We start from the raw sequence: 17,262 nt of genomic DNA, 5'->3' as shown, positions 1-17,262 counted from the left end.
CAAGTTGTTAGGATTTGATGTTTGTAAAATGATAGGGAGGTGGAGGATGTGCAGTCCCTTTAAAAGTTGATGCATTTTGTCTAGGTTTCAAGATTTTAAAAATGTCTGCAGGCAACAGCAGATGAACAGAGACTCTCTAATTGAAACAGTGTATCAAAAGTCTGATAGTTAGATCGCAGGCAGTAGTCTTGGTTTGTTTTGTTGTGAAGGCAACCAGTTTGAATATAAACTTATTAATTTATACCATTTAAATTAAAATCTGATGATTTTGACAACCTAGGAGCAATCCTATTATAAGAAATTGATAATACAAAAGAAGAGGGCATTTGAAAATTGGTGAGAATAAATTGCCATCTGTAGAGAAACTCACTGGCTCTCACAAAAATTTCTAAACTCTGAGTAAGCACTATCTAAATAGAGGTACTATGGTACTCTTAGCTAATATTCGTGACACAAGAATTCAATGGAGAAAGGTGTTCCTGACTGAAGGACAGCGGAGAATACAAAGAACACTCCGGAAGATTTGTCCTGACTACAGTTTTGAGAGATTAAGTTTTAATTTTTTAAAAATTAATTAGGTTTACATAAGTCGGTTTCATATCTATTGGAATAACATACCATTAGAATTTTGTTTTATTGGGGCATAGTTAGTAGTTAGGGGTGAATTGTTCTGTTCGTTATTTCTGTTAATTTGTTAGCTCTTAAAGTTAGATAAACAAATTGTTACTTGTTGATTGTAGATTGTCAGGAGTTCATTTTATTTCACCCCTCCTTTATAACAGATTGGGAGGTGAGAGGCAGGTTATACCCATTTTCCAGTTTCCTTTAACAGATTATGAGGTGAGGCAAACTTTTCTAGGGTTTCATTTTTAATTACCAGACAGGTATCAACTTCTGCTTCATTACAGAATCTATGCTGGTTTAAATGTAGGAGAGCTTCCCAGAAAGCAAACCAAGTATGCCTAAAATTGAGGTGCTTGCCTGCTGTGACTACAACACAGAATTATAAGCATGCCATGACTGAAGCAGAATTCTAGAGACAGTTATTCCACAACCAATGGATCAGACCAATGTTCTGCAAACCCTTCATTTGCAGATTTAATGGTAGTGGGCAATTCAACAATTCGCAAACTTAACTGAGAAAGTAGCTGAAAATAGTTATCACCCTTCCATCATAAGATCAGGAATGTGGGTGTTGATAAATGCCTTCTCTAGTTCCACAGATAACAAAACAGTCCTTGCTTACAAGTTATGCTTTGGTTGATATGTAGCAAAGTTAATGAACATCTCCCATGAGAAAAAATGTAATCATAACCACTTGATTTTTAATGGTATTACCATCATTAAAGCCTACACTATCAACATCTGGTGTGTTACCATTTTTCATAAACTTGACTGAACCAGTCTCATAAATATACTAACTACTATAACAGATCAAGGGCTGGATATTCTGTCATGAATAACTCCCCTCTTTCAAACATTCCACTTGCCAGATATTCCACTTGCCTTCTTGAATGTGTGAAGGAATCCCTTGTTTTTAAGGATTCATGAAAAGAATGATTTTGCAGAGAAAACTGATTTCACAAACGTGCAGTGCAATACAAGCTGTAAACGAATAACTTCATGAACATAACATTCATCTAAATATCAGCTTGGTCCTTAAGAGTTGGAAAGAGAAGTTACGAATTAGATTCTGGAAGGTTTGGTGGATTCCCTGATCATCATCATCAATATTTTCTGTGTCCTAGAGATATTTTTGCCCGTTGTGAAGTCGCCTTCACCATGTCTGCATTTTGAAGTGGCCAACTTTGGAGATGCAGTGTCACTATAGACAACATTTTAAGGAATTGTTGAATAGGCTTTGGATTTTTTTCCCCATTTTCATACAGGAAATTTGCAATGCTTGAATCAGGCAAAGAAAAATAATGTCTTAGACTATAATGTTTTCCAACTACACAGTAATTGGAAAAGTCCTGGGGAAAACTGATGTACAGAACGATCTGGGTGTTCAGGACTATTGTTCCCTGAAGGTGGCAATTCAGGTCAATAGAGTGGTCAAGACAGCATATGGCATGCTTTCCTTCATCAGGCAGGGTATTGAGTACAAGAGTTGGCAGGTCATGTTACAGTTGTATAAGACTTTGGTTCGGCCACATTTAGAGTACTGTGTACGGTTCTGGTTGCCACGTTACCAAAAGGATGTGAATGCTTTGGACAGGGTGCAGAGGAGGCCCGCCCCTGTGACCTGTCTGTCCTCCCCAGACTGACCTATCCCCTCCCTACCTCCCCACCTATACTCACCTCCACAAGCTCCATCCCCTCCCCTTTAACTTGTCTGTCTCCTCTCCACCTATCTTGTCCCCCATCCATCTTTGATCGGTCTCCCCCTCTCTCCCTGTTTATTTCAGAAACCACTCCCCACCCCCCCTTTTCTGATGAATGGCCCGAAACATCAACTTTTGTGCACCTATGATGCTGCTTGGCCTGCTGTGTTCATCCAGTTCCACACTTTGTTATCTCGGATTCTCCAACATCTGCAGTTCCCGTTATCTCAGGTTCACCAGGATGTTGCCTGGTATGGAGGGTGCTAGCTATGAAGGAAGGTTGAGTAGATTAGGATTATTTTCATTAGAAAGACAGAGATTGAGGGGGGACCTGATTGACGTCTACAAAATCATGAGGGATATAGGCAGGGTGGATAGCAAGAAGCTTTTTCCCAGAGTGGGGGACTCAATTACTAGGGGTCATGAGTTCAAAGTGAGAAGAGGAAAGTTTAAGGGAGATATGCATGGAAAATTCTTTACACAGAGGGTAGTGGGTGCCTGGAATGCATTCCCAGCAGAGGTGATAGACACAGACACGATAGTGTCTTTTAAGATGTATCTGGACAGGTACATGGATGGGCAGGGAGCAAAGGGATATAGACCCTTAGAAAATAGATGACAGGGTTAGTCAGAGGATCTTGATCTGCGCAGACTTGGAGGACCAAAGGGCCTGTTCCTGTGCTATAATTTTCTTTGTTATTTATTCTATTTGTTTTTCATCTAATTATGCTTCAAGTATGATATCTGGTACATTACTCAGTTGCAACATTCCTTCGCAATTAATCTTCTCAAATATTGGAAATATATTCAATCTTTTTCCAAATTGGTCTTTATTATCCAAAGGATAAATGAATAAAATTATAGAGAGTGTTCTTTGGAACGTAAGTTGCAGAATGAGTTGCAAAGCATCTTTGACACATTATGGCTGATAAACCGCTTGGAGATTCTCAGCAGTAACTAAATAAGAACTAATGCATTTGGAGTTTTGAATTTACACTTTTGTAATTCTTGCACATAGTACATTACATAAAACTGTTACCAACCACAAATGTGATATAACATGCCACTTTTTATATTTGTTGTTTAAAATGAATATAATAAACATATATATTGAACTTGAGAGATTTTCCTGCTGATGCAGTGCTGGTTATGATTTTGATTAGATATGTTGACAGGTAATAAGAAAGCAAAATTGTTTGAACGAATCAATGAGTTTCTTTATGGATGTTAAAAGCTAATAGAACATGTCTGTTATTGATACATTAAACACAGACCTCAGAAAATACATGACCCCACTAGATTAAGAGGTTTATTGATCTATGCAACTTATGCAGCACTACTGACACAGTAACTCCATTACCAAGAGGTGAGGTTTCTAAAGATGAAATTCATTTCATCTATTACGTAACCTTCATGTTTCTGAAGTTGCTGGATGATATATTACTTGTGCAGTCAGCAGTTGGTGAAATCACTCACTCTGACAAGTCCATCATTTTCAGCACTGTAGGTCACAAGAAAAAGATACAATAAAGGTGAAAACAGCGTGGCAGTTAATAGTTCATAAATTTTTTATGCTTGTTCCAGCTTTCCTTTAGATAGAGATAAAATTTATAACTGAACTTGCAATTTAAAAATGATTATAAATATTATAAAGTTCCAATTATGAATGGTCAGCCAAATAATCCATTTTGGTATAGAAGGAGAAAACTTTGAATCGGTCTGATAATGGATGTGGAAAACACAGTGTGCCCTCAAGCCTAGTCCTGTAGTGGGAAGTAACATGGAAACTACATGCTGCCTGCTTCATCTAAGATTGTATTGTGCTCAGTGTGAAACATACTACTAACTAGTTGGACATTCAGAAAGGGCTCAACACTGCTTGCACACACTGTCAGGTTAATGATAATGATTGAAAAATCGATTGCTCATCAAGATAATTTTTCTTAAAGGTGATTCTACATCCAGCACCCACTTCCTTTCTAAAAGAAGATTTAAGTATTTACAATAACAAGTGAGCCAATGCATCTCTATAACATATAGGTAATTTGCTTTTATATCCATGTTTTGTGACTTTGTCCGGAGGTGTCATCAATGCCACAGTCATCATTGGTATTAGTCATCATCCATGTTGGTGTTCTCATGTTTTTCTTTCATAGATTACAAATTGCTTAACTTGCATCACTACAGCCAAGTTTTCTTCCAGATAAGCCACTGACGTGATCTCTTCCTCAAGCTGTTTTGACTGGTTCAAGCTGTAGCGATTCGAATGAGGTCAGCCAGATAGACCCGCAGAATAGGAGATCCCTGATTGGGGCTGTTAAGCTGGTACAATTAGGGAGTCCTGGCTGACAGATATAAACAGGGGTTCTTGTCATTCTACAAACTGGTTCTCAGTAGCAGGGTCATCATCAAATACTGTGTGCACATGTTGACGGGATACCAGTTTTCATTAAATTATTTAAGTGGTGACAAGAGAAACCACACCCCAAAAGAGATTTCTTGCAATAATAGTCTTTGAGTTGAGGTAAGCATTTCAGGTATCATGTCATTTGGGAATGTTACTTTTTCAATCTTGCCATTGGAGACTGGGCCCAGTATTTGGAAAGAACGCATTAGCTTTTCTGGGCAAATGACAATGGAGCAGACAAAAAAAAACAATGAATTATTTTCCTGGCAGTTTGTGGACCTACAGCTTTTTTGGTAATTAGAAGCCTAACTTTCTCAGGCACCAGATACTAAAACTTTCCAAGAATTGATGGATTTAGCGAGGGAATATTAGGAACCCCAAGCCTCCTCCAATTCTGAAACACTATCAGTTTTATTTGGCAGTTTGTGAACAAGGGGAATCCATATCAGAATTTTTGACTAGGTTAAGATGAGTGACAGAGGCATGTGATTTTGTTTTAATCCTAAGTGAGATTCTGAGACACTGATTAGTACAATGATGTGGCCATGCAAATTGCCAACTAGCTGAAGCCCAACTGGTTTTGAAACAGACACTTAAACTAGCTTTGTCATTAGAAAATGCAGCCAGCGGAGCTAATGAGTTACAGGGTATTTTGACAGAAGAGGACACCCTTGTCAGGCTGATTGAGCTTGGGAACGACCAATTGCATAGCCTTACACAGGACATATCCTGAACAGAAAGACTCTAGGTCAGTCCACAGTAAAAGCCAAAACAAAGCCAAGCCTCGGCCAAACGGTTAAAATTTTCTCGAGGACCTGGGCCAGCAGGCCATTGTAGATGGTACTGGTATGTGGACTCAAGACAGCAAAAAGTCCGAGTAAATAGCTGTGAAGCTGGAAAAACACAGCATGTCAGACAGTATCCGAGGTGCAGGAAAGTCAATGTTTCGTGCCAGAATCCTTTTGTCAGGACTTAGCCCCACTAGACTTGAATTGCGTAAGGGTACTCATAGGCCAGTATCCAGGAGACTGCAAAGCTTAGAAGGTCCATCTACAGCTGGTTTGAAACAGTTATATTGCTTAGCAACATCCAAATCAAAACCAATCAAATAAAAGTCGGGTTAAATTTTCACCCAGGTCAATACCAGCATGGCTGTATCAGTGCTAGCAGAACTATTCTTTACCAAAATTTGCTCTGGACTCTAGACCTTGAGTTTGCATAAGACCTTGGCCAGGCTGAGAACCAATACCAGGAACCCCTACAGATTTAAGTGTACAATTTCAGTTTGAGTCTCTTATGAGAAGCAGCTGGTTCAGTTATCACTGATTGTAGTAAAAGACTCAGGCCCAAATTAGGTGGGGTGAAATTGGTTGAGAAAAATTTATCTAGATTGTCTTAACATTTTTATTTTACAAAATATCCGTCTGAATGAAGTCCTAATTAAATACTTGGATGCTTTTCAGGAAGGTTTAAGTGATGATCAAAGCAGGGAAGGTCACCTTAAATATTGAGCAAGAAGCAATTCTATGACTCTGAAAGGCATGCCTAGTGCTATTTGCCTTACATGCAAAAGTAGCTGCAGAATTCAGAAGGAAAGAGAAGGAATCATCAAACCACTCCAGTTTGCAGAATGAACAGCACTTGTCATACTGATTGGGAAGCTTGATGGGTCAGTTTGCCTTTCTGGGGATTTCAAACAAATGGTAAACCACTTTTTGCAGCTGGATAAGTATGTAATCCCTCATACAGTGCACTTATAAACAAAACTGGTGTATGGGGTGCTGTCCTTCACAAAGCTGGACATGAGCCATGCATACCTGCAATTGCAATTATCTGAGGATTCATAGAAGTATATTACAATTAATACCCATAAGGGTTTGTACCAATGTATGAGACTGCCTTTTGAAGTATCATCATCCTGTGCCACTTTCTAGCAGATGATGGAGAACATTTTGCAAGGTCTACACCAGATCACCATTTATCTGGATGACCTGCTAATAACCAGTAATACCAGTAAAAATCATTTAGCGAACTTGGACATTGTCCTTAAAAGTTTCTCCGTAGTGGGTGCACACCTTAGAAGGGAAAAATGTGTGAACAAGGCACTCCAAGTGACTTACTTGGGCTACAGAGTTGATAAGACTGGCTTACACCCGTTGGAAAATAAGGTTGAGAGTGATCACAGGTGCCCCGACTCCCATGTTTGAGCTGGAGCTCAAGTATTTCCTTGGCTTGGTGAATTAGTATGGAAAATTTACAAGTAACCTAGCTTCTATCCTGGTACCCTTACATCTGCTAATGAGAAAAGGCCAGCCTTGGAAATGTTCTCATAGCTAAGATGTAGCCTTTAGGGAAGTGAAGAAGCAGCAATCATCAACTTAAGTATTGGCACGCTATGGTCCCAAACAAGATGTGGTCCTGACATGTGATGACTTCCCCTACAGTATTGGGTTGGTGTTGGCTCACTAGTGGCCCGGCAGACAGGAACGCCTGATAGCAAACGCTTCCCGTACCTTGGCTGATGCAGAATTAAAAAACACATAGAAAGCAAAGGAACATTTGGCAGTCATATTTGGTGTGAGAAAATTCCACCAAGACCTTTACAGATGTAAATTTGTAATAGTAATGGACCACAAAGCTCTACTAGGTCAACTTAAGGAGGACAAGGCAGTGCTACCCATAGCTTCAGGCCAAATTCAGTGAACTCTCATTCCAGGTGCGTACAATTACAAGTTGGAAAATCATCCAGGAGGCCAAGTGGTAGATTCGGGTGACTTAAGCAACCTCCAACTGGCTGAAACACCACCAGTGGTGCCACACACCAGAACAGTCTGTTCTATGGCAGTGCCCAGAGTGGCTACAAGGACCGCTAGAAGCTGCCCCACATTTGTAGGAAAAGCCGGGTCAATCTTCGACTCGGTTACATATTGATTAACCAAATCCTTTCATGGGATCTGTGTTTTTAGTCCTTGTGGATGTCTTTTCAAAGTAGTTGGACATGCACAGAGTTCATTCATTAAACATGGGGATGATGACTGAACAGTTGCGAGCATTTTTTGCAATACACAGACACTCAGAGTTGATCATATATAACAAATCATCATTTACCAGCAGAGAATTTAAGTATTTCCTAAAGTTGAATGGCATTTGGCATGTAAGGACAGCTTCATACCATCCATTGTCCAATGGTCTGGCAGAAAGAGCAGTCCAAACTTTGAAGGCAGGCTTAAAGAAGCAACTAGAGTGTCATTTGTTACCAAACTGTCCCAGTTCCTATTTGTTTTTCGGACATTCTCTCGTACAACTACAAGGCTAGAATCAGCAGAATTGCTAATGGGGAGAATACTCTGCACAGATTAAAACTGACCTTTGCAAACCTGGGGTGGGGGAGAGTGAAAATAGCATCAGGAACTCCAATGTCAGACACAAGACTTCTCTACATGAGAGAGACAGTTTACTTCAGAGGATGAAGTTGGGTATTGAAATCACAGGGATGGCCCTGCATGGGTAAGAGGCATAGTTGGTGCAAGGTCATGTCCTGTGAATGTACATAATTTTCCAAGGATAGGCAGACCTGAAAACTATGTAGACCACGTGAAAACTGTAACTTTGCAAACAGGACAGGAGCAAAACATGCCCGGCCCCTCAGAACATCTGGCAAGGCAATCAGAATCCATGGGTTCACCACGCCACCTAGCATCAAAGAAATCTCTGAGGACAAAATTGCCCTGGCGGATATCACAGCCTTGATGAATTCCAGACAAGAGCTCTGGGCACAAGAGGTAGGCTACAGTCTGGTACACACTGTCTGCATATGAGGCAAAGTCATTGGAACTGGACTAGGCACAAAACTGTATAGAAGCTTCAGGACAAGGAATGGGCCTAAATTCCAGGACTTAGAAGAACATAACTGTTGGAACAAGGTCAGCCAAGTGATTCTCATTCAATATGAGTGCCCTGATTGGGGCTGTTAATCAGGGAGTCCTGGCTGACAGATATAAACAGGACGGTTGGGTTTCTGAGATAATGGGAACTGCAGATGCTGGAGAATCCAAGATAATAAAATGTGAGGCTGGATGAACACAGCAGGCCCAGCAGCATCTCAGGAGCACAAAAGCTGACGTTTCGGGCCTAGACCCTTCATCAGAGAGGGGGATGGGGTGAGGGTTCTGGAATAAATAGGGAGAGAGGGGGAGGCGGACCAAAGATGGAGAGAAAAGAAGATAGGTGGAGAGAGTATAGGTGGGGAGGTAGGGAGGGGATAGGTCAGTCCAGGGAAGACGGACAGGTCAAGGAGGTGGGATGAGGTTAGTAGGTAGGAGATGGGGGTGCGGCTTGGGGTGGGAGGAAGGGATGGGTGAAAGGAAGAACAGGTTAGGGAGGCAGAGACAGGTTGGACTGGTTTTGGGATGCAGTGAGGGGAGGGGACGAACTGGGCTGGTTTAGGGATGCGGTGGGGGAAGGGGAGATTTTGACGCTGGTGAAGTCCACATTGATACTATTAGGCTGCAGGGTTCCCAAGTGGAATATGAGTTGCTGTTCCTGCAACCTTCGGGTGGCATCATTGTGGCACTGCAGAAGGCCCATGATGGACATGTCATCTAAAGAATGGGAGGGGGAGTGGAAATGGTTTGCGACTGGGAGGTGCAGTTGTTTGTTGCGAACCAAGCGGAGGTGTTCTGCAAAGCGGTCCCCAAGCCTCCGCTTGGTTTCCCCAGTGTAGAGGAAGCCACACCGGGTACAGTGGATGCAGTATACCACATTGGCAGATGTGCAGGTGAACCTCTGCTTAATGTGGAATGTCATCTTGGGGCCTGGGATAGGGGTGAGGGAGGAGGTGTGGGGGCAAGTGTAGCATTTCCTGCGGTTGCAGGGGAAGGTGCCGGGTGTGGTGGGGTTGGAGGGCAGTGTGGAGCGAACAAGAGAGTCACAGAGAGAGTGGTCTCTCCGGAAAGCAGACAGGGGTGGGGATGGAAAAATGTCTTGGGTGGTGGGGTCGGATTGTAGATGGCGGAAGTGTCGGAGGATGATGCATTGTATCCGGAGGTTGGTGGGGTGGTGTGTGAGAACGAGGGGGATCCTCTTTGGGCAGTTGTGGCGGGGGCGGGGTGTGAGGGATGTGTTGCGGGAAATACGGGAGACGCATTCAAGGGCGTGCTCGATCACTGTGGGGGGAAAGTTGCGGTCCTTGAAGAACTTGGACATCTGGGATGTGCGGGAGTGGAATGCCTTATCGTGGGAGCAGATGTGGCGGAGGCGGAGGAATTGGGAATAGGGGATGGAATTTTTGCAGGAGGGTGGGTGGGAGGAGGCGTATTCTAGGTAGCTGTGGGAGTCGGTGGGCTTGAAATGGACATCAGTTACAAGCTGGTTGCCTGAGAATGGAGACTGAGAGATCCAGGAAGCTGAGGGATGTGCTGGAGATGGCCCAGGTGAACTGAAGGTTGGGGTGGAAGGTGTTGGTGAAGTGGATGAACTGTTCGAGCTCCTCTGGGGAGCAAGAGGCGGCGCCGATACAGTCATCAATGTACCGGAGGAAGAGGTGGGGTTTGGGGCCTGTGTAGGTGCGGAAGAGTGACTGTTCCACGTAACCTACAAAGAGGCAGGCATAGCTGGGACCCCCTGGGGTTGGGTTTCTGCTCACTCTAGGAGCCAGCTCTGATTTAACAGGGTCAGTGTCATGTACTATGTACATGTAAATAAAGGCTGGCTTAGTAATTAGGTATTCTAGCCTTGGTGGAGTCATTTCACAAACCTTCTTGACATTTACAGTTTTGTTCCTTAAGAGCTTCCAGCTCATTTTGAAGTTTCTGGATTTGCGCTGGATTCTTCCACTTCTGTCAATGTTTTAGCCTCCTCTTGGTCCAGTATATTTTCTTTTTCATAATTTGATCTTAAACTGTTCAGCCTCTTCAAGTTTATTTTTGTTTTTGTTTCAGTGAAGTCCCAACAACTTCCCATTTCTGCTTCAGTGGTTATTTGATTTCCTCTATGTCTTGCCCAAGTTGTTGTTCTAGAGTAGCATAGCAGGCAAGTATTTCTGAAAGGACTGCCCCATAAATGATTTGAAGCTGTTTGTTGTGTATCATGATTTGTTTTCGAAGATCTGATATTTTCCCAAGAATTGCTTTTCGGCTCAAGCCAAAGCTTCTGCAGTTTGTCTGGCTGAATCTGACCCATTTTCTGTGAGATTTGCTACAGATCTCCCTGTAAAACAGTAAGTATCTCATTGGATTGATGACACAGAGGCTGTAGTTCATTTTGCTTCCTTTATCTCTTCCAGCTCTTCAATCATCTTGGTGAACTGTGTGGAGATATTCCCGAAAGATGTCATCATCTCAGAGGTGGTATTCTCATTTTTGGATTAATTCTGAATTTGTTGTTCAGCCTTTTCCTCTTGGATTTTCACTTTTCTCTCCACAGAGCACAGCTGAGATTTTAGCCCTACTAATTTAGAAGAAAGTGAAGTATTCCATTCATCATTCATGTTCAGTTCTGCAAGTGTCTCTTGACCAGTCTGTTTTGATCCTGTTGTTTCTCTGATGTTTGACTAATGCCGAGGATTATGTCATATGCAAGGTTAGGGCACACTTTTGGACTTGCATTTGTTGGTCCAGCTATACTTATGTTGTAGAACATCTGTGACATCAGACAGATTGATTATATTTACACTCCAATACTACTGACCCTGCCCATGGAATTAGCAAACTGTTCTATGTTGAAAGTTGGATATTCACCATGGCTTCCTATACCTGTGGATACATTTTTCTTTTCCGAATTTGCAGGTGTGGTATACTAGTACTTTCCCTATCAACCTTAGCCAGTAACATATAGTTATCAGTTTTCTGAGGACAGATAATTAGAATTTTTGCAAACATTTTGGATGGTCTGATTTTATTGATATTTTCCACAAAATTGATAGTATGAAACGCATATTTACTACAGTTTGTGTACATCATTAGTTGGACCGAGTGTGTCCCACATCTGGTGCCCAATGCCTCAGCTTCCCTTGCAGCACAAGCAGAAATCAACCACTATCTCATTGGTCAGATTGAAGTCATGAGATCCATGGTTGTTATTATACTAGTCCCTCTTGGTGACTTACGGGCTAAAACTAATGCTAACACGGTCATGGACACCAGTGCTTAAACAGGAATTCAAGTTGTCAAAGAGGTGCAGAAATCTGTGTTTCTGCTGTTGGCATCTCTCAGCATTGCAAACCAGCTGTTCAGCCAACTGAGTTAACAAGTGTACAGGCAAATGTACCCACAAGACAATGATTAGGAGAATATATAAAGGTGTATGGTTCTGTTATATATGTATTACTGGAAAGATTGTACTTGTTGCTACTGCAACTGCAAACGGGCACTCACAGCCCATGAACCACTGTGCCAGTGATGCCACTGCCAATGAGGCTGCAAGGTTTGTGCAATGGCTTCATATTTTGAGTTTCAACTTATTTTAACATAATAGCTGTGTTCTCCTAAAATAAGTTGCAAAGCTTGGTGACTTAGAGAAGGTCTCCGTAAGACCCCTTACTATCTTACCCTATACCTCATTCTCTGCCCTACTCCCCAAGTTAGGTGCCAGGCCAGATGAAGAGTGGGGTAGTAAGGGGAAAGGATCAAGCAGCAAGGGGGGCAGTGAGCACAGTGGTGAGCTGGTCACCAAGAGAGGTGGCAAGTAAAAAGCTGAAAGCGTCTTGATTGCTACCAGGATGACAGGCATTCGTAAACATAGTAGGCATTCACAAATAGACTCTTCTATGCAAGGTGCATGCCAACTGTATGGTCATTGAGCCCACAGAGCCATGTGCAGGTAATCAGTGGCATCCCGCAATGCAGCAGATTCCACTAGATTTGAGAAGTTATACAGCCAGTCTTCTTCTAGTAAAAGGAAATTAAGGTGATGGAATTTCCTCTCCTTCTGAACAGGGTCTGTCTCATCTCCCTGATGCAGTAATGCATGGGAATCTGTGAGATTTTAGACCTTTACCTACATCAATCTTTAAAGATCCTGAGATATAAAAAATAAGACACGATTGTTTTTGTGCTAACAAGTATACCCTCCTTGTCCTGCTGTACACCTTCAGGTTTGGTTGCAAAATGTCGCACATTTTAATTACTGTTCCCTTGGTAAAATATAGGCGCTTCAGACTCTACTACTGCCTGATGTGGAAGTAGGAGAAGTATTCTTTTTATTGGAACTGGAAGGTGACAACTCCCTTCCTACTCCTTCCTCTGAACACACCTTTCTTATTCTACACACTACACACCATCTACAAGAGGGACTGCAACTATTATGCCTACTGGTAAAAGCATACTTCTTACTGACAGTGAAACCATACCTCCTGCTTTAAAATCCATCAAATTCCTTCAATGGATCCAGCAGTACGTAGCCATGAAACTAGAAACTTCTATAACGCTCTCCAATAGCACTCAAGTATTAGCACACTAGTATTCGCACTAACACTCAAAAAAAATCAGACACCTCACCACAATTGAATAGTGATCCCTGTAAATAGCACAAGTGAGAGCCGCTTTATACAGGTTCACCTAGCACAGATTAATAGTGGACATAACAGAAACTGTCTCCCAAAACTGGCAGCTGACTTGCTAAATCAGCATTAGGTGCAATTTAACATTGTGCTCTGTTCAACCCGCTTGCGCCTGGCACATCTATTAACTCCTGTAACTTGCTACTTCCAAAAGGAGAATGTTATAATCATTGTACATTTATGTGCATATAGATGTGTAATGTTAAATTAACCACAACAGTTCTATATAGCACACAATGACAGGAAGGGATGGTTCTAAACCAAGTGCATCAAAATAAATGGTTGATTGCAATCTTCACTCTTACCATTTGGCAAGAAAAATCTTGTCTGGCTCAACTAAGTGGCCTTCTAATGGGTCTACTAGGGAAACATGCATGAATTTTAAATAATTCTTGATGCCGTGTTTTTGTCAAGCAGTTATGTGGTGAAACCCACAAACCTTTAACAAGAATTATTTTGTTTTGATCTGACTCTTAAAGACTAATTGATCATTCTAACTGTGATATCCAAGGTCAAAAGGCTTTCTTCATTTTTGCTGCTATGTCTCCAGCAACTAGCAGTCATTAATTAAAGATGATATCAATCTATGTACGAATATCACAACTGTAAATCCTCATGCCCTTTTTATTCAGCAGAGGCCCACATGTTTCTTTATGCTATTTGTCTTTCCACTTTTAAAAGAGCTGAATGAATTAAATTAATCTGAAAGAGAAGTAGTTCTAAGAGTGCCTTTGTTGACATCAAGCATCTTCTAAATTTGAATCATTCCTCTTACTGCCTTCTACAACTCACCTGATATCTGAATTTATCACCAGTGATTCAATGAAGAGGTTTAAAGAAAAAGGCAATCCTTCTGAGTAGCCATCTATCTCACTCAATACTTTGAATTATGTAATTCAAAGCACAATGTACTTACACTTGCCGCTCAATGTTGTTCAGCATTTTCTCAATTTGTGATCGATGAATTTCACCATCTATCATGGCAAGGTAACTGTAGAGGAATCTAAATGTAGTGTAAGGGATTCGACCACCGTCTTCACTTGAGCTTAAAATTTCAAAGGCATACTTCATGGCGTTTGTAATATTCTGTCAATGAAAAGCGAAGTCTTTGTGATTTGCTGGCAGATTATATTACATTCCAACATAAATCAACCCTAATACTGTGGCTTTACAATTCCTTTTTCGATGTATTTCCAAATTTGCCACCTATGGAATAACTCCTACTTGTCAGCAATTAAGTGAACACTGAATAGACTTTCACTCATTTTTCTCATCATGAATATATTTCCCTTTCTGGTTAAATCCTAAGAAGTTTGTATTGCATTTTTCCAAGTTGTAATATTATTTAGTGAATAGACGATCTTAAACTGGGCATAATATTGTAGCTACAGCCTGATTATTGTTTTGTATAGATCAATCCGTTACTATTTTTATATTCAGAAATGAAATTAGGAAATACTGCTACCCATGAAAAGCAGTCAAAGATTGGAACTGTGTTCTGTTAATGACAACAGATCAATTGTAAATTCTAAATCTGAATTGATAGATTTTTGGATGTGAGTTTGGTCGCTGGGCTGGAAGGTTAGTTATCAGACGTTTTGTCACCATTCTAGGTAACATCATCAGTGAGCCTCCGATGAAGCGCTGGTGTTATGTCCCGCTTTCTATTTATCTGTTTAGGTTTCCTTGGGTTGGTGATGTCATTTCCTGCGTTGGTGATGTCATTTCCTGTTCTTTTTCTCAGAGGATGGTAGATTGGCTCCAAATCAATGTGTTTGTTGATGGAGTTCTGGTTGGAATGCCATGCTTCTAGGAATTCTCGTGCGTGACTCTGTTTGGCTTGTCCTAGGATGGATGTGTTGTCCCAATCAAAGTGGTGTCCTTCCTCATGTGTATGTAAGGATACGAGTGATAGTGGGTCTTGTCGTTTTGTGGCTAGTTGATGTTCATGTATCCTGGTGGATAGCTTTCTGCGTGTTTGTCCAATGTAGTGTTTGTCACTGTTCTTGCAAGGTATTTTGTAGATGACGTTCATCTACAAAATACCTTGCAAGAACAGTGACAAACACTACATTGGACAAACACGCAGAAAGCTATCCACCAGGATACATGAACATCAACTAGCCACAAAACGACAAGACCCACTATCACTTGTATCCTTACATACACATGAGGAAGGACACCACTTTGATTGGGACAACACATCCATCCTAGGACAAGCCAAACAGAGACACGCACGAGAATTCCTAGAAGCATGGCATTCCAACCAGAACTCCATCAACAAACACATTGATTTGGAGCCAATCTACCATCCTCTGAGAAAAAGAACAGGAAATGACATCACCAATGCAGGAAATGACATCACCAACCCAAGGAAACCTAAACAGATAAACAGAAAGCGGGATATAACACCAGCGCTTCGTCAGAGGCTCACTGATGATGTTACCTAGAATGGTGACAAAACGTCTGAAAACTAACCTTCCAGCCCAGCGAGCAACTCACATCCAGAACCTCAATCTGAGCTACAAATCTTCTCAAAACTTGATAGATTTTTATTATCTAGAGATATGAAGGAATATGCAACAAAGGTAGATGCTTGCATTTGATTATTTTTGCACCACGGTGAGAACAGGAAAGAGGTTTGTTTTGGGGTCAGAAACTCACCTTCAGTAGGAAATTGATTAAAGTTCAGTTTTTCACAAGATAATTGTGAAATTAATTGATATGTATTTTCTCATCATCTACAGTCAATGGGGATTTGAATGGAGGCTGGTCAGATGAATTGGGGAACTCGTTAGACACCAAAGGTAGATGTCATTGATGCTATTTGTTGGCCTAATTGAAAGATCTGTGATCTATATCAAAATCTGCCTAGAGGAAAGTGGGAATGGTTCCTGGGAGCCAGATGCCTGACACTCAAGGAAGGGTAAACCCTTGTTTCAGTGACAATTTGAATGGAAATCTGATCGAGAGGAGGGAGAACAGCTTTCGAGAGGTTTAGGAGAAGGTCATTTCACCCTGCAGCACAGATAGTCCTCTATTCCATGTTATCTTATTCTGCCTCCAATTCTTCATCCTCTCTTATCTTCAGCTCTTGTCCCTCCCTCTATGAGCTGTATCTTTCAATACCTCTCTCCTTGTCATGTAGACCAGAGCAGACCTTTTTCAGAGAATATTGGAAGGCAAAGCACATCTCTGGAAACCTATTGACTCTTCAAAGATTGTTTGGAGACTGCATTTGTTCAGTACTCCTGTCACTGGCCATCTCTTCAAGGAATTTTTTTGTATATCCTAGGATACTTCCATGAATCTTGGGGATTAGAGTTAAGATTTGAAGTAGATTACATGGCAGAGAATGAAAGGATCATAGCAACTGTGAATAAAGCAAGCACATACATTGAGAAGGCTCTTGTATTCAAAACCACTTGGACATTGAGGGTATTGAAACTCTTCTTGAGGTTGAATTTCTCTGGGCAGTCATTCAGATCCCTAGTGGCTACATGGATGAAACAAATGATGCACTGCATCGGGGGAAATCCAGCAATTGAGGAGAAACCCGATATCCACTATCCATTGAGGGTGTCCCTGTTGACAAATGGATGTGCTATCAGCTCTATTAAAGAGGGCATCAGTGAGCAACAGGATGCTGTCATTTTCCATTCCAAGAGAGACACCACTAAGATCCACAGCTGATCCTAGATGAAGGTAAAGTAAAAGTTCAAAGCCACATTGAATTTAATGGCCACTGGTAAGTTCTGATGTCAGTTTCTGCCTTGTGTGAGGTTTGTGACATAAAAACAGATACCTGTGAACGTCTGCCCAGAGAGTCAAAGTCTTCTGAGAAATTGTGTCTCTGTCAACTCTGGATAGCTGCTTCCTCAGTAGCAGAGCCAGTATTGTTAGTTGGGCCTCTGTTATGTTCCTGCTCTTCTTTCCTCTCTCATTGTCTTTGATGCCTGATGTTTTGCTTTTCC

The 17,262-nt window shown here is 41.4% G+C and overlaps 1 protein-coding gene across 1 annotated transcript in view; it reads right to left on the bottom strand.

The window, feature by feature from the left end:
* Window positions 1-10,706: 10,706 nt before the first annotated feature.
* The window catches only part of LOC125454002 (ropporin-1-like), a 28,080-nt gene continuing 21,524 nt past the window's right edge, over window positions 10,707-17,262 (bottom strand). Inside the window, exons 5-6 of the mRNA XM_059647651.1 lie at window positions 14,205-14,374; window positions 10,707-10,938 (exon numbers count right to left, since the gene is read on the bottom strand). Of these exons, the coding sequence (XP_059503634.1) occupies window positions 10,707-10,938; window positions 14,205-14,374 (402 nt within the window). The remainder of the gene's footprint in view (window positions 10,939-14,204; window positions 14,375-17,262) is intronic.

The sequence above is a fragment of the Stegostoma tigrinum genome, chromosome 7 (genome assembly GCF_030684315.1).
Source record: "Stegostoma tigrinum isolate sSteTig4 chromosome 7, sSteTig4.hap1, whole genome shotgun sequence".
Classification (NCBI taxonomy): Eukaryota; Metazoa; Chordata; class Chondrichthyes; order Orectolobiformes; family Stegostomatidae; genus Stegostoma; species Stegostoma tigrinum.
This window is presented reverse-complemented; position numbering and strand designations above follow the sequence as displayed.